The sequence below is a fragment of the Bos indicus genome, chromosome 4 (genome assembly GCF_029378745.1).
Source record: "Bos indicus isolate NIAB-ARS_2022 breed Sahiwal x Tharparkar chromosome 4, NIAB-ARS_B.indTharparkar_mat_pri_1.0, whole genome shotgun sequence".
Taxonomy (NCBI): domain Eukaryota; kingdom Metazoa; phylum Chordata; class Mammalia; order Artiodactyla; family Bovidae; genus Bos; species Bos indicus.
In genome coordinates, this window is record NC_091763.1 from 44,792,788 (window position 1) to 44,815,566 (window position 22,779).

Below are 22,779 nucleotides of genomic sequence, written 5' to 3' on the forward strand. Positions count from 1 at the left end.
GAGTGAATGTCGACATTCTAGGAATCAGCGAACTGAAATGGACTGGAATGGGTGAATTTAACTCAGATGACCATTATATCTACTACTGCGGGCAGGAATCCCTCAGAAGAAATGGAGTGGCCATCATGGTCAACAAAAGAGTCTGAAATGCAGTAATCTCAAAAACGACAGAATGATCTCTGTTCGTTTCCAAAGCAAACCATTCAATATCACAGTAATCCAAGTCTATGCCCCAACCAGTAACGCTGAAGAAGCTGAACGGTTCTATGAAGACCTACAAGACCTTTTAGAACTAACACCCAAAAAAGATGTCCTTTTCATTATAGGGGACTGGAATGCAAAAGGAGGAAGTCAAGAAACACCTGGAGTAACAGGCAAATTTGGCCTTGGAATATGGAATGAAGCAGGGCAAAGACTGATAAGAGTTTTGCCAAGAAAATGCACTGGTCATAACAAACACCCTCTTCCAACAACACAAGAGAAGACTCTATACATGGACATCACCAGATGGTCAACACCGAAATCAGACTGATTATATTCTTTGCAGCCAAAGATGGAGAAGCTCTATACAGTCAGCAAAAACAAGACCAGGAGCTGACTGTGGCTCAGACCATGAACTCCTTATTGCCAAATTCAGACTTAAATTGAAGAAAGTAGGGAAAACCACTAGACCATACAGGTATGACCTAAATCAAATCCTTTATGATTATACAGTGGAAGTGAGAAGTAGATTTAAGGGCCTAGATCTGATAGATGGAGTGCCTGATGAACTATGGAATGAGGTTCGTGACATTGTAAAGGAGACAGGGATCAAGACCATTCCCATAGAAAAGAAATGCAAAAAAGCAAAATGGCTGTCTGGGGAGGCCTTACAAATAGCTGTGAGAAGAAGAGACTCGAAAAGCAAAGGAGAAAAGGAAAGATATAAGCATCCGAATGCAGAGTTCCAAAGAATACCAAGAAGAGATAAGAAAGCCTTCTTCAGCGATCAATGCAAAGAAATAGAGGAAAACAACAGAATGGGAAAGACTAGGGATCTCTTCAAGAAAATCAGAGATACCAAGGGAACACTTCATGCAAAGATGAGCTCGATAAAGGACAGAAATGGTATGGACCTAACAGAAGCAGAAGACATTAGGAAGAGATGGCAAGAATACACAGAAGAACTGTACAAAAAAGATCTTCACAACCCAGATAATCATGATGGTGTGATCACTGACCTAGAGCCAGACATCCTGGAATGTGAAGTCAAGTGGGCCTTAGAAAGCATCACTATGAACAAAGCTAGTGGAGGTGATGGAATTCCAGTTGAGCTATTCCAAATCCTGAAAGATGATGCTGTGAAAGTGCTGCACTCAATATGCCAGCAAATTTGGAAAACTCAGCAGTGGCCACAGGACTGGAAAAGGTCCGTTTTCATTCCAATCCCAAAGAAAGGCAATGCCAAAGAATGCTCAAACTACTGCACAATTGCACTCATCTCACACGCTAGTAAAGTAATGCTCAAAATTCTCCAAGCCAGGCTTCAGCAATATGTGAACCGTGAACTTCCTGATGTTCAAGCTGGTTTTAGAAAAGGCAGAGGAACTAGAAATCAAATTGCCAACATCCGCTGGATCATGGAAAAAGCAAGAGAGTTCCAGAAAAACATCTTTCTGCTTTATCGACTATGCCAAAGCCTTTGACTGTGTGGATCACAATAAACTGTGGAAAATTCTGAAAGAGATGTGAATACCAGAACACCTGACCTGCCTCTTGAGAAATCTGTATGCAGGTCAGGAAGCAACAGTTAGAACCGGACATGGAACAACAGACTGGTTCCAAATAGGAAAAGGAGTTCGTCAAGGCTGTATATTGTCACCCTGTTTATTCAACTTATATGCAGAGTACATCATGAGAAACGCTGGACTGGAAGAAACACAAGCTGGAATCAAGATTGCCGGGAGAAATATCAATAACCTCAGATATGCAGATGACACCACCCTTATGGCAGCAAGTGAAGAGGAACTCAAAAGCCTCTTGATGAAAGTGAAAGTGGAGAGTGAAAAAGTCGGCTTAAAGCTCAACATTCAGAAAACGAAGATCATGGCATCTGGTCCCATCACTTCCTGGAAATAGATGGGGAAACAGTGGAAACAGTGTCAGACTTTATTTTTCTGGGCTCCAAAATCACTGCAGATGGTGACTGCAGCCATGAAATTAAAAGACGCTTACTCCTTGGAAGCAAAGTTATGACCAACCTAGATAGCATATTCAAAAGCAGAGACATTACTTGGCCAACAAAGGTCCGTCTAGTCAAGGCTATGGTTTTTCCTGTGGTCATGTATGGATGTGAGAGTTGGACTGTGAAGAAGGCTGAGCGCCGAAGACTTGATGCTTTTGAACTATGGTGTTGGAGAAGACTCTTGAGAGTCCCTTGGACTGCAAGGAGATCCAACCAGTCCATTCTGAAGGAGATCAGCCCTGGGATTTCTTTGGAAGGAATGATGCTAAAGCTGAAACTCCAGTACTTTGGCCACCTCATGGGAAGAGTTGACTCATTGGAAAAGACTCTGATGCTGGGAGGGATTGGGGGCAGGAGGAGAAGGGGACGACAGAGGATGAGATGGCTGGATGGCATCACTGACTCAATGGACATGAGTCTCAGTGAACTCCGGGAGTTGGTGATGGACAGGGAGGCCTGGCGTGCTGCAATTCATGGGGTCGCAAAGAGGCGGACACGACTGAGCGACTGATCTGATCTGATATTATTTTCTATGTAGCTTGCTTCAGAAGATTATTTCTTATGTTACCAAATGTGTGACTGAGCCTGTGATAAAATGCTGGTATGCAGTTCCATATGAGATCAATAATTGTAATAATGTAACTAGATATGGGAAGAAGCAACAAGAGGAAATATTTTCCTGGACCAAGAGGCTAGTAGGACAGGTATGGTCCAGAGACTTTTGCTACTTACCAGGCCTGGTCTAGTGACACCACATTGAGTGGCCTGTCAACGGAATCTTTGTTAGATCTGGGAATGAGACTTCCTAGCACCGTAGGACACAATGACCACGAAATGCCCCAAAACATGGTCAAATATGTGGCTATGAAAGGGCGCTGCTGACTGGAAGTTGGCCCTTGCCAACTGCCTCTACAAAGATTAAATCATGACCACTATAAGATGCTGACCTTCAACACCCCCTTGAAAGGAGTTCAGGGTGGAGACAAAAAATAAGGCACTCTGTGCTCCAGGAAAACCCCAGAAAAACAGACTTTCAGATAGTCAGATGTTTTCAGGTACAGATTTTTATGAGTCCAAATTCTTGGATCTTCTCATACCTAGACAAACACTAATATTACAAACCAGTGTCTGGACCTGGTTCTCCTGGCTAGCCCCTCAGCAGCTTTCCTACTTCTATTAATCTTTTGGCCATATATCGTTAACTTTCTCGTTAGGTTTGTTTCCCCAAGTAGTAGTACAACAAGAATACCCCCCGGCCAACACCCAGACAGTGCTGGAACAAGCTGCCTTATCACTCTGTGGACTCTCACCGCCCTCCGTAAAGGCACCCCGAGGCCCTATTCTCCCTGTGAGATCTTATACGGGAGACCACCCCCAGTGATAGAAAAGCTCAAGGATGAGATGGTCTCGAGGGAGACCACCAACAACTAGCTGACCTGGAGATGTCCCAACACCTCCAGGCCCTGGGAAAAGTCTTCCACCAAACTGCCCGAGAAACCTTAGAAAGGACACCCATTCCTTTAGGCAACTGGGTTCATCCCTATCAGCAGGAGATGAGGTATGGGTTAAAGATTGGATCAAGGAACCACTTCAGCCAGTTTGGACAGGCCCTCACACGGTTGTCCTGGCAACCCCTACTGCTGTTAAAGTTATAGGTGTCATTCCTTGGATCCACCACACCAGAATCAAGAAGGCAGTGACTTCCTGTGATGAAGACACCTGGAAAGCAGTTTCAGGACCCCCCAAAACCTCCTCAAGGTCCGGTTCCAAAGACAACAGCCCTTACCCGTGAAGGACGCTGAGCCCTGCTCTAGTCACTCCAAAAGCTGACTAGTCAACACACGGCAGAAGCCTGAGGATCCTTCAGTCTTGCTCCAGTCACACTCCAGCAGCTGGCTGGTCAACACCCAGCCGAAGCTTTAGGATCCAGCTATCAAAATATGGATGGATTTTCACTGTCAAACCTGGCCTCTAACCCTAATTGGTATTATTGCTGTTGTCTTCATTACAGGACCAACTAGACTTCCTGGCTGAGGTCATTTTATAAAGTAGGAGAGAGCTAGGCCTACAGACAGCCAAAAAGGGAGGAATCTGCCTCTTCCTGAATGAAAAAGGCTGCTAAAAGCAGCATGTAACCAATCAGAAATAGACAGAGACATGGCCTAACAGCTAAGGGAGAAACTAGCTAATTCCTGGGATAACTGAAACAATATCTGGAGCTGAGGATCGTGGCTTCTCCCTTTAACAGGTCCTCTCTTTATGCTCTTTACGGTGCTCTTTTTTGGCCCTTGTAGCCTCAATACAATTACCAGGATCATAACCTCTCGGATTGAATCCATAAATTTACATATGGTAATAGCTCAATATAGCCCCCTAAACAATGGAGAGCTCTGAATGTCCTACCAAAACATGAGATGATGCTTTCTACAATGAATGATAGAAGCATCAAGAGGGGAGAATGAAGAGGAAAAGTTAAAATTTTACATAATCTCCTGCTCCTTCTGCCTCTGTAACTCAGCTTGCTCCTTGCAAAGTCTGGATCATGTAGGTCACAGAGTCTCAGAAAGTGGGGAATACTAGGAACTGGAGCTCATCTCACTCACCCTTGTTCTGCTCTTTGCAACTGCACAGCCCCTGGAAACCTACTTAATCACGCCTGTCCATGTAAAGGTCAGGCATCCCCTCCCCATCTTGACTGCTGTTCGTGCGTGCGCAAAACCCCTTAGTTTAAACCGGCCTGTTAGCAGCTAGTGTTGCCCACTATAGTCTGTCTATAAAAACTCTGTAACCCCTTTGTTCAGGGCTCAGACCTTGGAGTGTTAACTCCTCTGGGCCCACCAGCGTAATAAACCTGAGTTCTCCAACTCTCCGAGTATGGTGCTTGGTTTCTCGATTTCTAGTTTCTGCAACAATACATTATTTAAACAACTGAGTTGGCAAAGACTGTATCTCTGATGTAACAATACTGCCCCTGACATGTATAAGTTCATGCATAATCTATCACAAAGTCTGTTAATTAAAATATTTAAATACACAATTAATGATTATTAAATTCAAAAGACAAGTCAAGGAAAGCACTATAAATATAGAAAGGTAGAAGTCTTCAGTATTCTAGCATCTAGAATAGTACACGATTGACTTAGACTGGAAATCACATGGGTAATTCTTTAAATACCAGTTTTATGCATGACCTCAGGCCTTCAGCCTAAATTGTGTGCTCATTAATTATGGGCACAGTTCATTTCCCCAGTACTACTTCCATGAAAACATTTCTTACCTGTATGCATTTCAATCTAAAATGCCCAGATCAACACAAACCACTTACAGGCATATTCTAATTTACAAAGAAAAAAAGAATAGAATGGAATGGAAAAACTCACTATAATTACAGCTGTCTACCATTACAAAGAAAAAGCAGAATGAAACAACAAATTAAAGGCAAGCAATACTTTTTCAAACAGACAAAAATGTTCTTAAAAATCGCCCCAATTTCCCAAGTTCACTAATACTCAAAATTAACATAACACCCTTTTCATACAAGATGACTCTATCATAGAAAGTTTAACTAAAACCCTAACCCTACGAAGGAATGCTTGTATTAAAATGTCCTTCATATAGTTATAACTGATTTAATTTCATAATTAAATTTTGCAATATGAAATGTGAGACGCTGAATGAAAATAAGAGTATGAGAAATACACTAAGTATTATCGTCTCTTTGAGACTACAAAATTCTTGCAGCAGGAAGACCTGCAGAATGTAATTAAATAAAATCGGAAAATTGTGACTATATTTTCACTTAACTTAAAACATTTTGAAGTCAGTAGCACTCTTAAATTTTAAACAAGACCTAAATTTCTTCTCTAACAGACTGAAATTTTCTTCCAACAAAATCAGACTACTGTGGGAAACTGGTAATCTTTTCTTTTTAAACATTACATAACTTCTTCCTAAACAATATGGATGTCTGAGGCTAAATCAAAACCAATGAAACCGAAAATAGAAATGGAACTGCTAGATATTCATTCTTAACAAAGATGGAAATTATTTCTTAATTTTCAGAGAGCTGTATTTCAAGAATCACTTTCTCAATACATTAACCAGAATTATCAACTAGCAAACACTTGATGTTAATTAGCCAAAGTAAACCAGGTGAGTCATATTCTAACATATACAGAACAACTGCAGTAAAGGAAAAACCAAAAATCAAGTGACGTTTTAAAGGTTAACTTTTCTCATACTAGAATTTTCCAGGTACAACAGAGATATGATGCATTAGACTGAGAAACCTGTAGAAACGTATTGATCTCAACTACCAAGATTATAGCGAGTTCTAGTCAAAGGAGGGGGTAAAAACTATCTGAATACCTGTTTTGAAAAGCCTGCAGTAACACTCAACTTGAGAAACAAACCACCGAACAGAAAACAAGAAAGCACGGTCAAAAAAACAAAAACAACAAAAAAAGAAAGCACCGTCTTCTACCACCTAGCCGCACCTTGCTCCAAACTTTAGCTCTTCGTTTCCTTTCCGTGGTTAACTTTCAAAATAAATGGGGAGAAACCTGTCGCAACGAATTTTTAGAAGTAAGTACTATAGGTGAAGCAGAAATAAACTGTTCTAAGGAAGTTGTCTAACCACTCATTTACATACACCAAAAGACACCCACATATATTCCAGTCGGTGAAGATGCTACCTCGTGAACTGCAGAGAAGCTTGGACCTATATATAACAAATCCCAGAGACGGCTACTCTCCCAAGCGCGGGGAAAAAAAAAAACAAACTATGTGGCTCTTAAAACACGCAGCGCAGAGATGTGGGCTCCGCACAAATTCAAACGAAGCCCTACCATTCAAAAGCGCAGCATCTCCGAAATGAGGCAGGGCTCGGGAGCAGGAATCCACCCACAGCCCGCTCTACTCCGCCGAAGAGGCCAAGCAGCCCCAGGCCGGGGCGTGAGGACCGCTCCTCCCAGAGACCTAGAGGAAGCCAGCCGAATCGCGCAGTGGAACTGAGCGAAGCGCGGGGGAGGGAGGCGGGCGCGGGGCGTGGGCTCACCAGGCGCGGGGGGCGGTCGGGCGCGCGCGCCGCCGCTTCTGCTGCTGCAGCTCCTCGGCTACTGGCCACAGCGCCCCAGCGCAGCGGGAGGGGCCACGGAGGCCGGCGCCCGAGTTCCTCCGCCCCCGGCCCCGCCGCGCCGGCTCCGCCAAGGGCGCCAGCAGCTGCAGGCAGCGCCTCAGCGCTCGCCGCCTCACCATCCCAGGCCGAGCAGGCGCCGCAGCCCACCCGGCGGCCCGAGGCCGCGCGGGACCCTGGCCGAGCTAGGTTCCGCTCCACGTCGCCAGATCACTCACTCATTGTGACCTTCGAATCTGGCAGCCCCGCCAGGGAACCTGGCAGCCCCGGGCTGGCCGGTGCTCTGGCCTTTACCAAGATGGCCGGACCCCGCCGGCGAGGCCGTGTTGGTAAAGGAGGTGCCGCGGCCCGCTACGCCCCTCCCGGCCCGGCCCCTGTCCTTGCCCCACTAGCCCTCCGCACAAGCCCTTCTGACACTATGCAGGCTATCTTGTCCTAGACCAGACGCTAACTTGCAGATAGCTTGAACAGCTCCCGGATCAGCCGCCCATTGCTAAAATTAAATGGAAGCGTGGTGGCGGTTCTTAGCCTGCGCTATCCTAGTAGGCCAGTGAAAGTGAAAGTGAAGTCGCTTACCCGTGTCCGACTCTTTGCGACCCCATTGACTGTAGCCTATCAGGCTCCTCCCCATGGGATTTTCCAGGCAAGAGTGCTGGAGTGGATTGCCATTTCCTTCTCCAGGGGATCTTCCCCACCCAGGAATCGAACCCGGGTCTCCCGCATTGCGGGCAGACGCTTTGTCTGAGCCACAAGGGAAGCTTAGGTAGCAAGATACTTACGGTGATGACCAAATACCACCAGATTACTATTCTTAGCTTTTCCCCAAGTTTTCATTTTTGAGTTGCAGGATGCAATTCATTGTTTTTTAAAGTGTTTTAAAGTATAGACAGATGCAAATAGAATTCAACAATGAGTGGTTGGGTGTTCACGGGCCAGAAAGAAATGCCTTCAGCCTGGGCCTCCGAATGCAGATACAACTGCGGAAAAATGCAAAACAAATTACTTTGCAATTTGAAGGTGAACGTGCCAAGTGTAATAGCGTAGGAATGTAAAGCAGATTATATCAGGTGTGGACTTTTACCTCCTCGGGGAGCTTGCAGCTGAATCTTATTGACTTAAGGGTGATTAAGAGCTGCTTGTTCCTGGGTCACAGTGTTCCTCGCTGCAGCAGGGAAAAGAAACAGCGCTACAAAACCAAACTATAAATTGAAGCTACTGATAGCTCAGGAGGTCCTCACAGTGCCCTTAGCAGAGGAACTTTTGAAAAATGTCCTCTGCTCCCCTCACCCCAATTCTTTATGATGATGTTCAAATATACAGAAAATAGAGATACCTTTTTGTTATACTGTCTGAATAAATTGCAGGTATCAAAATCAATCACCCCTAAATACTTCAGCCTGTGTCTTCTAAAAAAATAAGAACATTCGCCTCAGAAACCACAATACCAGTACCACATCTAAGACAACAATTCCCTGATGGTATTTAACATCCAGTCCATTTTCAAGTTATGTGATTGTCCCAAGAAGGTCTTTTAAGCCTTTTTTTCCCCTAAACTAAGATATTGCCTAGGCTCATGCACTGCATTAATGTTTATGCTTTCTAAACTCTGGAATATCACATAAACTTTATGGATTGTGTTGTCATTTCTACTCAACTTCTGTTGTAGAAAGGGGGGCCCCCTCACCCAGGGCCCCAAGAACGGGCTCTTGTCTAACACTCAGAAAAGAACTGTCGGAGGAGACATGTGCTGACAAAGAAACTTTATTGGAAGAAGGTACCCGAGCAGAGAGCAACAAGGTAAGGGAACCCAGGAGAACTGCTCTGCTCAGAGTCCACTCAGAGTCCTTCTGGTGGTGCATGCCTTGTTCAGCCAACATGGATGCCAGACAGAAGGATTTGGGGAGGTGGTCAGACACCGAACCCTTCTGGTTGGTGTTGGCTTATTAGTTCCCTGTTCCTTACCAGGACCTCCTGTTGTAAAACAAGTCATGCAAATAGTTACTATGGTGCCTGGCCAGGGTGGGCGGTTTCAGTCAGTGTGCTTCCCCTAACACTTCTAAAGCTTAATTTTTCTTGACAATGAAAAGCTGTTTAGTATACCAATTTTTGTCATTCCAGGCAAAACTACCTTGTCCTGCTTCACAGTACAGAGCAGAATGAATGCTGTGCCTCTTGCATTTCACTCATGGTTTAATTTTAGATCCTGACCTGCTGAATTGGGTTTTCTATGTCCTTCGCTCTTTGGTGACCCCTAGAAAGTCAGGCATTTGGCATATAATGGTTTGTCTTTTAAGTTGTCACTGTTAAAAATAAGACAACAGGCCTAAAATGGAGTCAATTAATGCTTAGCTCCACATCACCAAATGGAGACTTATAATGTCAGCCTCTCCTGGAACTGGAATCTTAAACCAGTCAATCAAGGAATCACCTGGTCAGCACTAGTGAGATAATCAGCCTGATATATCTATGTCATGACTCGACACACCCAGACCCACATCATCCCCTAAAGGAAAGTGACCTTGTCACAACCAATTCACTTTCTGCTAGTATGACTTCCAGGTCCCACTCCCTTCTGCCTGTAAAGTTCTTTAATTTTGTACAATGCCTGGGAGCTTCTTTCTATCTATGAGATGGGATGCTGCCAAATTCATGAATCACTGAATAAAGCCTATAAGATCTTTAAAATTTACTGTTGAATTTTTAAAAAACATTACTTCTTTTTTAAATGTTAATTAATGCTGTAAAGAAGAGGAGCAAATTTACACAGATCCCTTAAGTAGTTAGGTGGGCCAAGGTAACATTTCTGGAGACTAGTATTAAATGAGCTTATTTTAAATACTTCACAAAATCTTAGGCTCTATTTAAATAACTTCTGTAAAACCACATATAAACCAATTTTAGCACAATAGCTCATCTGTAAAGTGAGTTCTGCAATCAGTATTGTCCTTTCTTTTCCCAACTCCAAGCCTAAAGGCACAGAGGACTAGAGCACCACGTGACTACTTACTGCTGCTGCTGCTAAGTCACTTATGCTGCTGCTGCTGCTAAGTCGCTTCAGTCGTGTCCGACTCTGTGCGACCCCATAGACGGCAGCCCACCGGCCTGCCTCGTCCCTGGGATTCTCCAGGCAAGAACACTGGAGTGGGTTGCCATTTCCTTCTCCAATGCATGAAGGTGAAAAGTGAAAGTGAAGTCGCTCAGTCGTGTGACTTACTAGGGGAGTTTAATTCAATGTGTATTTATAGCAGCACCTGTGGAATTAACTACTGCATTCACCTCCCGTTAAATCAAAAGTTGTTTACATGAACATTAAGAATCTATCACTTCAGTTCAGTTCAGTCGCTCAGTTGTGTCTGACTCTTTGCAACCCTATGAATTGCAGCACACCAGGCCTCCCTGTCCATCACCAACTCCCGGAGTTCACTCAAACTCATGTCCATCGAGTCGGTGATGCCATCCAGCCATCTCATCCTCTGCCGTCCCCTTCTCCTCCCGCCCCCAATCCCTCCCAGTATCAGAGTCTTTTCCAATGAGTCAACTCTTCTCATGAGGTGGCCAAAGTACTGGAGTTTCAGCTTTAGCATCATTCCTTTCAAAGAACGTCCAGGACTGATCTCCTTCAGAATGGACTGGTTGGACCTCCTTGCAGTCCAAGGGACTCTCAAGAGTCTTCTCCAACACCATAGTTCAAAAGCATCAATTCTTTGATGCTCAGCTTTCTTCACAGTCCAACTCTCACATCCATACATGACTACTGGAAAAACCATAGCCTTGACTAGATGGACCTTTGTTATAGATAACTCCAAATAGCAATGAGGCAGCTAACGTCTAAATCTGCCATTAACTACCTCTTTGACCTTGGAAAATACACATCACCAGGCCCCCACTCCTACCCTCCAAAATGACCAAGTCTCTATGGCCACTTACAATTGTAACATTCAATGACTCTAATAAAAAAGATTGTGGGGGGCGGGTTAAATATGTGAAGACTGCATGCTGATTACAGGGTAAGTTGGATTGCATTAAGCCAATGATCAACCAAAGTTGACCTGAGGACCAGATCTAACCTGCCCCCTAGTTTGTTTTGGTTCTGATTCAAACTAGTTCTCAGAATATAAAATCCTCAAATTTTACATTATAGTAATACTTTTTCATTTCTTGTATTGCAGTAAAAAACACATAACTAAAATGGTTAAGGTGGAAATTCTTAAAGGTATAGTTCAGTAGCGTTAAGTATGTTCACATTGATGGCAAACAGATCTCTAGGATGTTTTCATTGTGCAAATCTAAAATTCTATACTCACTAAACAATACTCTCTTTCCCTCCCAACTCCCAGGCCTTGGTAACCACCATTCTATTTTCTGTTTAGGTGGATTTGACTATTCAAAAACCTCATCCAAATGGAATCATCCATGCTCCCTTCAGCAACACATAAACAAATAGAATTATCCAATATTTGTCTCTTTATGACTGCCTTCTTTTTTTTTTTTTTAAGTCTTTATTGAATTTGTTACAATATTACTTGTTTTATGTTTTGGTTTTTGGCCATGAGGCACGTGGGTATTGAATCCCCAACCCCTGCACTGGAAGGCTAAGTCTCAACACTGGACCTCCAGGGAAGTCCCATGTCTTCTCTTAGTGTGATTTTCTCAAGGTTCATCCATGTTATAGCATGTGACAAGGTTTTCTTCCTTTTTAAGGCTGAATAGTATTCCATTGTATGTATTTGCCATATTTTATTTATCCATTCATCCATCAATGGACATTTGGGCTGCCCCTACAGATAAGACTGTCAGATATTTCTCCAGAAAGATGGGTTTATTTGGGGTCAGCAGAGAATTGCAATCCAAGGTCTGCAACCATGGTGAGCCATGTGCAAGTCCCAAGAGAGCAATGGAAGGAGCATCCTTTCATGGAGGAGGAAAGGGAGTTGGGAGGGCTCAGGAAACAAAGAGTTCATGACTTCCCATTGGCTGAATCCTTGCCAGGAAAGAAGAGTTTTTCTCCTTTCCATTGGGCTCTGCTATCATTGTATGGTGTGACAGCTTCCCCTTCTGGTCTCCCAACTCTATTTAATTGAGGTTTACTAACTTTTTTATACTTTCCATAGTGACTACATCATTTTACAGTTCCACCAATAGTGCACAAGTGTTTCAACATCTCCATATCTTCATCACTTGTCATTTCTGTTTTATTGATAGTAGCCACGTTTTATTGATAGTAGGGTATGAGGTGATATTGTGATTTTGATCTGCATTTCTCTGATGATTAGGGATGTTGAACATCTTTTTGTACATTTGTTGGCCGTTTATTAATATATACCATCTTGGAGAAATTTCCATTTGAACTCCTTTGCCCATTTTTAAATTGAGTGACTTCTGTTGTTGAGTTGTAGAATTCTTTATATATTCTGGATATTAACCGCTTATCAGAAATATGATTTGCAAATGTTTTCTTCTATTCCATAGGTTCTTTTCACTTTATTAATTGTGTCCTTGATGCACAAAAGTTTAAGTTTGGTATAGTCCCATTTGTCTATTCTTACTTTTATTACCTGTGCTTTTAACGTCATATCTAAGAAATCACTGCCAGTCCAATGTCATCCTTTTCTTCAGTTTTCTTCAGTTTTATAGTTTTTATATGGCCTGTGAGCTAAGAATGATTTTTTTTTTTACAATTTTACATGCATGATTGAGAGGAAATTCAAAAAATAATACTTTGTGATACCTGAAAATTCTGTAAAAATCAAATTTCAGGGTCCATAAAAGTTTTATTTATATAAAGTCATATTAATTCATTTATATATCATCTGACTACTTTTGCAATACAAGGGCGGAAGTGGGTAGTTGCCACAGAGACATGACCTACAAAGCCTAAAATATCTAACCTTTTACCAAAAAAGGTTGCTGACTTCTGTGTTAGGCTATTTTTCAATCATGAAACTTTAGAGAGAGAGATATATATGTATATATATATATATAAAACCATCAACGGTGAAAGAGGAAACTTAAAGTAACCAATACATATGTATTTTGTGATTAAGAAAAATTATTAGACTTCAAGGGTTTTTTTAGACTTTTCTATTTGATTTTAGTTTTCATTTAACTTTTAAAACATAAGTTTTAACTTAAAACACTGCTCATGTTGACTATACACTTCAGTGTTTAATCCTTATGTTGTTAGCTTGTCAGGTTGAATCCACTGACAAAATAACCAGAAGAATATGGGAAGACCCACTTTGATTATCTCCAATGAGAGAGGACTCCTCCTACACCTAAGTGGTTGAAAGAATATGATGTGAGGGAAGTCTTCATCTGGGCACACTGCCTGAGAAAAAATCAGCCTTCTTTGTTCTCATGCTTTTCAGCTAACATTATTTTGGGTTTCCATGCAGCTGAATTACACAGTTAAAACCAAAGATTGGAATTTAGAATAAAGAATCAGATACTTTTCAAACTCTAAACAGCAAAAACTGACTGCTAATGTTGAAGACATTAAATCTTATTTATCCTCTTCACTCTAGCTAACTAAACATTTTATCTTATGATGGTTGGACCTTAAAATAGACACTTCCCTATTGACTTGTTGCATTAATATAACTTCTTTTTATATTCAGTTCGCTGCCCAAAGAAACAATACAATGTTAATTCAACTTGGATGACATTTATTATGGCAGAGAGAGAAAAGATTTCTTGCCTTCTTCCCAACAAACACCTCAGGTTACCTGATTTTTCAGAGATTGAGGACTAGTGAGGGTTTCTTGTCCAGTCCTCCTCCCCAAATTCCCAAGTCCCCAGCCAACAACAGCTGTGTGTCAACTGCTTCCAATTCAAGAACAAAGAACATGGCTCCCTGTGTTACACTAAAGAATCCTCTCTTCCCCTGAAAATATTCACCCCGTAAGCCCCAGAGCCTGTGAATATTACCTTATGTAGCAAAAAGATTTACACATGTGATTAAGGATCTTAAGACGGGGAGATCAGCCTGGATTATCCACGTGGACCCTACGTGTAATCACAAGGGACCTTAGAAGGAGGCAGCAAGCAGGTCAAAGAGAAGCAGCCCTGTGGTGCCAGCAGTGGGGACCCGTGTGATGCAGCCATCGCCAAGGAAGGTGGGCAGCCTCTGGAAGAAACCAGCCTTGCTGACACCATGACTTTAGCCCAGTGAAAACGACTATGACTTTTGGCTTCAGAACTGTAAGAAGATACATAAACATGTATAAACCACCAAATTTATGGTACTTTGTTACAGTAGCAATGGGAAACCAATATATTCTCCTCTAAACAGTCTTTGAAGTGTGATAACAATGTATATAAAATATTTGTCAATTAGCATAGTTAATGAATGGGCACATACGTCTAAACTCTATACTTTGACTTCCAAGTTGAGCTCTGAGAGACCCAATTTCCAGGCTTTGTAGGACCAGTATTTCAGGTTGATGCCAGGAGTCATGGTTGCAGGATTCAGAGAAAGGAGCAGACCTTGGGTGGGAGAGATCGGTAAGGAAGCAGAATTGACAAACCTAAAACGTGTTTCTTGACATGAGCAAGAAACGCAAGGCTCGGGAAGTTTTTCTTATCAACTCTCACTTTACCTGCCTAAAAGAATTTAGACAGAAGGCCTATTCCAGAAAAAAGAACTATCACCAGAGTTATCTATAGCAGGCGTCCCCAACCTCTAAGAACCAGTACCTCCTTTCAAATCAGCAGCAGCATTAAATTAAAGTGCACAATAAATATAATGCTCTTGAATCATCCCAAAACCACCCACCCTTTCCCAGTCCGAGGAAAAGTTGTCTTGCACAAAACCAGTCCCCAGTGCCAAAAAGTTTGGGGACCGCTGATCTGTAGTATAATATGAACTAGGTGTGGTAGACGGGAAGGAACCTAGAAAAGCCTGTTAAAATTCTCCTCTGTGTCCCATTGTTTGTTTGTCCCAGCAAATATGTATTTACTAAACCTCTGCTCTCTTCATTCTTCCTACGAATTTACTTATTTTTCAAGTCCCAGACTTCTACTCTCATCTCCTTGGTGTAGGATGACCTCATTTTACTCTCTGGAATCTCCTGTATTTATTTGGATTCCCTGTACATCATGGGCTTCTCTGCGGTTCAGATGGTAAAGAATCCATCTGCAATGCAGAAGACCTAGGTTCAGTTCCTGGGTTGGGAAGATCCCTGGTGAAGGAAATGGCAACTCACTCCAGTATTCTTGCCTGGAGAATCCCCATGGACAGAGGAGCCTGGCTATAGTCCATGGGGTTGCAAAGAGTCAGACATGACTGAGCAGCTAAGCACAGTACATTCGTAATTAAATTTTTTTCAGCTGTTTGTCTGTCTTATGTCATTTTAATTATTCAACCAGCCAAAAGAATTAAGAGGGGAAGGGGAAAATATTTTCTCCTCCCAGCAGATTGCTTCTGGTCCTACTGTGTCATTAAGTACCATTAAGTCATTAAGTACCCTGAGCCTCTATGAGGTTAATTTACATAATCCCTAAGATTCCTTCTAATTCCAAAATTCAGAGCTGAAGCAAAACATGGTTTAACTTTGAATTTCACATTCACATGTTCCTGTTGTGACAGTCACTCTTCAGCTAACCTTTTCGGCCTCCCCTGTCCACCAAGAGCCTGCATGTCAACCACACACTTATCTGCACTTGTGTACACACTGCTTCTTCTACTTAGAATGATCTTCCCTGGCTTCACCCTTAAGCACTCAGGATCATCTCGCAACACTCAAATCAAGAATCACCATCTTTGAGGAGCTTTCCCACCTTCTCAAAGCAGAATGGCCAACTCTACCTTCATGCCGTCAGTTCAGTTCAGTTCATTTCAGTCGCTCAGTCATATCTGAGTCTTTGCGACCCCATGGACTGCACCAACTCCCGGAGCTTACTCAAACTCATGTCCATCAAGTCAGTGATGCCATCCAACCATTTCATCCTCTGTCATCCCCTTCTCCTCCTGCCTTCAGTCTTTCCCAGCATCAGGGTATTTTCCAATGAGTCAGTTCTTCACACCAGGTGGCCAAAGTATTGGAGTTTCAGGCTCAACATCAGTCCTTCCAATGAATATTCAGGACTGATCTCCTTTAGGATGGACTGGTTGGATCTCCTTGCAGTCCAAGGGACTCTCAAGAGTCTTCTCCAACACCACAGTTCAAAAGCATCAATTCTTCAGTGCTCAGCTTTTCTCTCACATCATGACTACTGGAAAAACCATAGCTTTGACTAGATGGACCTTTGTTGGCAAAGTAATGTTTCTGCTTTTAATATGCTGTCTAGGTTGGTCATAGCTTTTCTTCCAAGGAGCAAGCATCTTTTAATTTCATGGCTGCAATCACTATCTGCAGTCCCCCAAAAATAAAGTCTGTCACTGTTTCTATTGTTTCCCCATTTATTTGTCATGAAGTGATGGGACCAGATGCCATGATCTTTGTTTTTTGAATGCTGAGTTTTAAGCCAGCTTTTTCACTCTCCTCTTTCACTTCCATCAAAAAGCTCTTTAGTTCTTCTTTGCTTTCTGACATAAGGGTGGTGTCATCTGCGTACCTGAGGTTATTGATATTTCTTTTGGCAATCTTGATTCCAGTTTGTGCTTCATCTAGCCCAGCATTTCACATGATGTACTGTGCATTTAAGTTAAATATGCAGGGTGACAATATACAGCTTTGACATACACCTTCATGCTGTCAGAGAACTATTAAAGCAGGGAGCAAATTATAGTGTGACAATTTGTTTCCATTTCTGTTTCCCCAAACCAGGATGTGGGCTACTCACATGCAGATACTCTGCTTTGATTCATATTTATACCTCTAGCACCTACTACTGTGCTTGGCACACAACAGACACTTCTATTGTGTCTGTGGACTGAATAAATAGATTATGATTTACTGAATTCTGAAGAATCCACGTGGGGCTGGGCAGGAGTGGGAATTGGAGGGGGGATGGAAGGGAAGTACAAGAGGACAGGAAATTTATGTTTCTGCAAGACTTCCAGACCCCTGGAGAAAAAAATGAGGCTGATGTGTGTGATGATTTAATTCAAGGCCGTCCTCAGATACTCATTGTACATGCAATCTAGCATTTCTCTTGACCTTGCTTCAAAGCCAGTTTTAAGTGGAGTTAACAGCAGCAGCAGCAGCAGCAGCAACAGTATGAGCTGCCTCACACAGCAATCTGCTGATTAGCCTCTTAACTGAGGTGGACGGCAGGCAGCCACACGTGATTTGTCAGCTTTGCATCCTTGTGTGCCGCTAGGCAGAGGCCACAATTCTAGAATTTTATGGTAGCTTAGTTAACAACTCTGTCCTTACAGACCATTCTGAGTAACACTCATAAAACTGTCTACATTCAGGGTTCTTTCTTAGGCATCAGAAATACCCTCCCCCTGCTCCTTGAGTGATCTGGATATGCCTTCCGTTTTCTTGAAACAAAGTAAAAATGACAAATCTACTCAGAAAACCTCCTTAAAGTGGAAATGAGGTTATCATTTCCATACTTTAGAAAACCTGTGTCGTATTTTCACAATATATAGACTGATAGTAATTTACTGTTTGTCTCTGATCATGCATTTCTCTTTATGATGTAGTCATCTCTGTATGTTCCTTTGTATTATTCCATATTCTTGTGTCAGTTTAGAGTTTTAACATTTGAGATTCAGCTTATTATTTTGAGGGCACCACTTACTGTACATTTTCCACATACCAGATACTATGCTAAGGGCTTTACAAATCTTTTAGTCCTCATAACAAACTCAGGCACTAAGCATTATTTTACTCTTTATTTTTTAGAGGAGGGAGCTGAGAGTTTTAGAGGCTAATTAACTTTTCTGAAGGCACAAGGCTAATAAGATGTGGAAGCAAGACCCATAAGAGTTGGAGAGTTGTGTCTTTGGAGAGTTCTTCTCTCCATTTCAATTCTTAGGAAAAAAAAAAAACGTTTAATTTATAATAGTATATTAGTTTCAGGTATACAGCATAGTGATTCAGTATTTTTTATAGATTATACTCCATTAAAAGTTATTACCAAATAATGGCTATAATTTCCTGTGCTGTAAAGTATGTCCTTGTTATATCTGGTTGATACATAGTGGTTTGTATCAATCCCGTACCCCTAGCTTGCCCCTCCCCTCTCCCTACTGGTATCTCCTAGTTCATTTTCTATACCTGTGAGCCTGTTTCTCTTTTGCTATATACATTCATATATTTAAAGAGGTAATGAGAGAGGCAGGGCTGGGGGGAGGGATTAGACAGAAGTGACTGGAAAAGTATCTTTGAAAAGATGAAATTTAAGCTGAGACTTAAATGATGAGGAGTTACTCTTGTCCAAAATCTCTGTTAAAAAAAAAAAAAAAATTCTCTGTAAGCATATTACCACACATTCCAGCTAAGTCTAGCAAAGGCTTGAGTACTGGAATGAGGTTAGCGTTCAGGAGCAGCAGAAAGAAGGCCAATGTAGTTGGACTACTGGGAGAAAGGGGAAGAGACAGAGAAGATAAAATCAGAAAGGCAGATAGAGGCCAGATCATTTAGGAGCCACTTAGGAGTTTTAAATATGGAGTGTGTGTTGAGGGTAGGGAGCATGATCTGGTTTAAACAAAGAGCAGAACGTGGTAACTCATAGATACTGCCTGGAGATGCCTTACTCAAGGTGTTTGGGCCTGGAGGGCACTTAGCGTATTGTGTTGCTCAGTCCATTCATCCAGAAATTTCTGTCACTTAGAATCTTATAAGCATGTTTTTCAATGTTTCATCCAGGTTATGATACGAACATAGCTTCATAGAGAGAGGCTGAAGGCCCCAGCCGTCAGTGATAATAGAAAAATCCGAAAGGTCCAGATCACAGTGCAGGAAGGTCAGCTGGAAGAGCAAGGGGATCAATCAACTTTCCTCCCCCTGTTCTCCCTCCACCCTTTTGAAAGAGGAAAATCCTATTTGGAACAAAAAGATGAAAAAATACATCTTGAACTGAAAAAAAAAAAAAAAAGCAGCCCTGCTGTCAATCAGCCGGGGAGGAGGAACAGAGAGCCAGCTGCAGAGTTAACAGAAACCATTGTTCTCCCCAGTCTGTAAAATGCCACAACCCTCCTCTTTGAATGACTGCTTCTTTCCTTTCAAGGATGCCTCAACCCATCTTATTATTCTCATCTCTTACTGGAGATTCCTAGTTGCTAAACCACCCTCCATTCCTGGCAGTACCCGCTTCTCTTAAGCCCACAGCAGAAACAGCATTCAGTACAGGAGCTGTGCCTGTTTCCCTTATGCCCTTCTCGGAATCCTTCAGAAGGAACCTAAGCTTTACAAAATGCTTTCCTCCTCCCTGTCTTTAATGGTCTCCCTCATTGCGTGGGGTCAGTAAGTCTGGTTTTGTGGGCCCACAGGTTTGTGCCTGAGGATCTTACTACCTGGCTCATTCTTACCCCTCCTTGCTTGCTTTCCTCCAATGACTCTAAAATATGGTCATGGTGAGGTCATGATTCAATTTTTAAACTGAGATACTGGAATTTGGAATTGTAAAAGACAAAGATGCAGCCAGCTCTCATTTATGTGCTGTTTGATTAGTGGAGACGGCAGTGATACTGCTAGTTTTGCTACAGAAGAGTGGGTAGGGGACTGGGACTCAAAGTCCTTTCCGAAACCCATGACCTCAAAGTCTTCCGCCAGAATTCCTGTTCCTATTGACAATTTCCTTCAACTTGCAGTGTCTAATCTTTAAAAAACTTCTCTAGTTTTGTATAAAAAGGGTTCCAATGGCTATCAGCTAATCTTTATCTTCAGGGTTTCCAGAATTAGCAAAATGGCCAGAGAAAAATTCTCAAGCTACTACCAGGAATATTTATGTTTTCTGAAAGTTAAGGACAGAGTTCACTTATTAAAATATGGAAATACAAATATATGTTATTGAGACTACCAGCTCCACTCTTGACTTGACTTTCCCACGAATAGAAATTTTACTGTTTTAACATAAATCATAGGTTGCAAGTATGATGTTAACCCCCAGGAACAGAAAAACTGGAGTCACCTGTGCTCAGATACAGTGAAGAGTAAATGTGTTCTGGGAGTAGAAAGATCCTGGATTAGAAGTCACACACATTTTGGATTGCTTTTTTGTAACTCTATGACCTTGGGCTATTGCTCATCCTCTAAGCCCCAGTTTCCTCATTTATCAAATAGAGATAATTACACCTTCCTCACAGGGGTGTTTTGAGTAAGAGTGTATGCAAAGCCCTGGCACAGTGACTGACACAGTAGGTGCTCATCAAGCAGTTGCTATCTTTATTAATATCGGGTTCCACCTAGTCCACCGACCGCTTCATTCCTGCTCCCCCCATACTGCGATACCACTCACACCACTCCAGCCTCCACTCCACCAAGGGTGGCCCAGCTCTGGGCCCGTGTGCAGGCTAATCCTGACTGCAATGTCCACCCATCTCCACTGCCGACTTTCTTGCCCTCCTGCTTTTGCTTTGAGATCTGGCCCCCTGCCATGTTCCCACGGGCCTGCGCCTTGGTGCTCCATCCATTATCAAGTCTCCCTCTTTGGGACCCTCCTGTCAAACTTCCCAGCCCTCATAATCCTTCCTCCACCAGGAGGATCAAGGACAAGATTCCTGCTCATGAGGCCAGTCCAATAACATGGTTCTACCACGAGCTAACAAGCCTCCCCGATCCCACTGCTTGGAGTTCCAAGTGTTACCTGTTCTGTCGTTCCAGGCCTTGGCCCTCATCAGTTGGGGATTCCAGTTACTAGGAGCTAAATTCCCCCTCACCTGGCTTGGGCAGTGTGTCCCACTTTCTGGAATACACCTTTCTCCTAGTATCTTTTCTCTAAATACCTGTCCCAACCCAGCTATGAGGTCTGATTCCTGAATTCTGTTTATGTCTCCTGCCTATTCATACTGGAAGACAGATCAAGGTAGTAGAACCATCATACTGAGGGGCACACTGAGGTGCATAAAATCTGGTTAAGTCCTTGACCTTTTGACCTTGAAAATGGTCATGGAGACTGCAAATATGAGGATTAAAGTACTCTGGGGATGCAGGCAGGTCACTGCATCTGTGGAGCTTTAATCTGATGTTCATATGTTAAAGAACTGGAGAGTTCAGCTGCTCCTAGCATTAATATTTACTGGGACTGAGCTTCAGTGTAGATAGTAGATTAGTGCTGTAGTATCACCAATTCTTATACAACACAGCTGTCAGTTGGTTGTTGACTGTATTTGGGAGCTTACAAGTATTAAGAAGCAAGCATAGCGGGTACTATTTTGCCAACACTGTCTCCTAGGTGTGCCCAATTTGGACCAGCAGGTCACTGGGCTCAATCACCTTGAACCTGATGAGGCACCCGGACAAACCTCAAGCAACAGTGTGTTGTTCTGAAGAACTGTTTCTCTAATGCTTCTATCTGCCTGTTGGCATTAATCTAATTTATAAAGAAGACAATTAAAAAGAGCATTTTAGATGACAAAACAATGCATACTCGCTTTAGAAACTAAGAAAATACAGTGAAATACAAAAAAAGCAGATAAAATCACCATTCACCACAGCATCTAGAGATAAACATTGCTAACATTTTTATGCTATCATATTTGCCAGTTTTAAAATAACTCCGTTTGACTCACAGACTTACAGGATGAACTTACGGTTGCCATGGGGGAAGAAGAGTGGAAAGGGATAATTAGGGAGTTTGGGATAAACTTGGACACATAGCTATATTTAAAATGGATGACCAACAAGAACCTACTGTATAGCACATGGAACCCTGCTCAATGTTATACGCCGGCTTGGATGGGAGGGGAGATTGAAGGAGAACGGATACACATATATGTATGGCCGAGTCCCTTCGCTGTTATTCACCAGAAACTATCACAACATTGTTTGTTAATCAGCTATACTTCAATACAAAATAAAAAGTTTAAAAAACCCATAAAATCCCACACCAAGAGCCTATTTACCACAATTACTAAAGTTAATATTATTGATTTTGCAAATCATCATAAAAATAAAGCATATCATTATGTTTAAAAATAGCTCTGCATATAATAATATGTGTTTATTAGGAAATAACACTTGGGGGAAAAATAATGACAGTAATGACCACTTCCTGAGAGCACTTATGTGCCGGCTTCTGTACTAAGTGGCTTAACCTATTTAATTCTCCCAACCGCTCTGTAAGGTAAGCTGGTGAAGTAAGCAAAAGTGGATTCAAATGAGGCAGCCTGTCTGGAGTGTGTGTTCTTACCCAACACACTACACAAAGAAAGCAGAAGCTACTCATAATCCCAGTGGACTCACAGGACTGCTTTTCACATGTTACATTTCAAGAAACAAATTTCCGATATCACCAGATGTATTTTGTGATTTAAGAAGCAAGAGCAATATTAAACAATGCATCAGTAACATTTAATAGTTCTTTT

General features: G+C 42.2%; 1 protein-coding gene across 3 annotated transcripts in view; it reads right to left on the minus strand.

Moving 5' to 3' along the window:
• NAPEPLD (N-acyl phosphatidylethanolamine phospholipase D) overlaps positions 1–22,779 on the minus strand; it is a 92,400-nt gene that overhangs the window by 50,542 nt on the left and 19,079 nt on the right. Inside the window, exon 1 of one of the 3 annotated variants that reach the window (XM_019958631.2) lies at positions 7,281–7,895. The exons of 1 other annotated variant lie outside the window; for it this stretch is intronic. In XM_019958631.2, the coding sequence (XP_019814190.2) occupies positions 7,281–7,480 (200 nt within the window). In that variant the 5' untranslated portion in view covers positions 7,481–7,895. Of the gene's footprint in view, positions 1–7,071; positions 7,248–7,280; positions 7,896–22,779 lie in introns of those variants that run through there. One more of the 3 variants, XM_019958629.2, reaches the window with a different exon arrangement.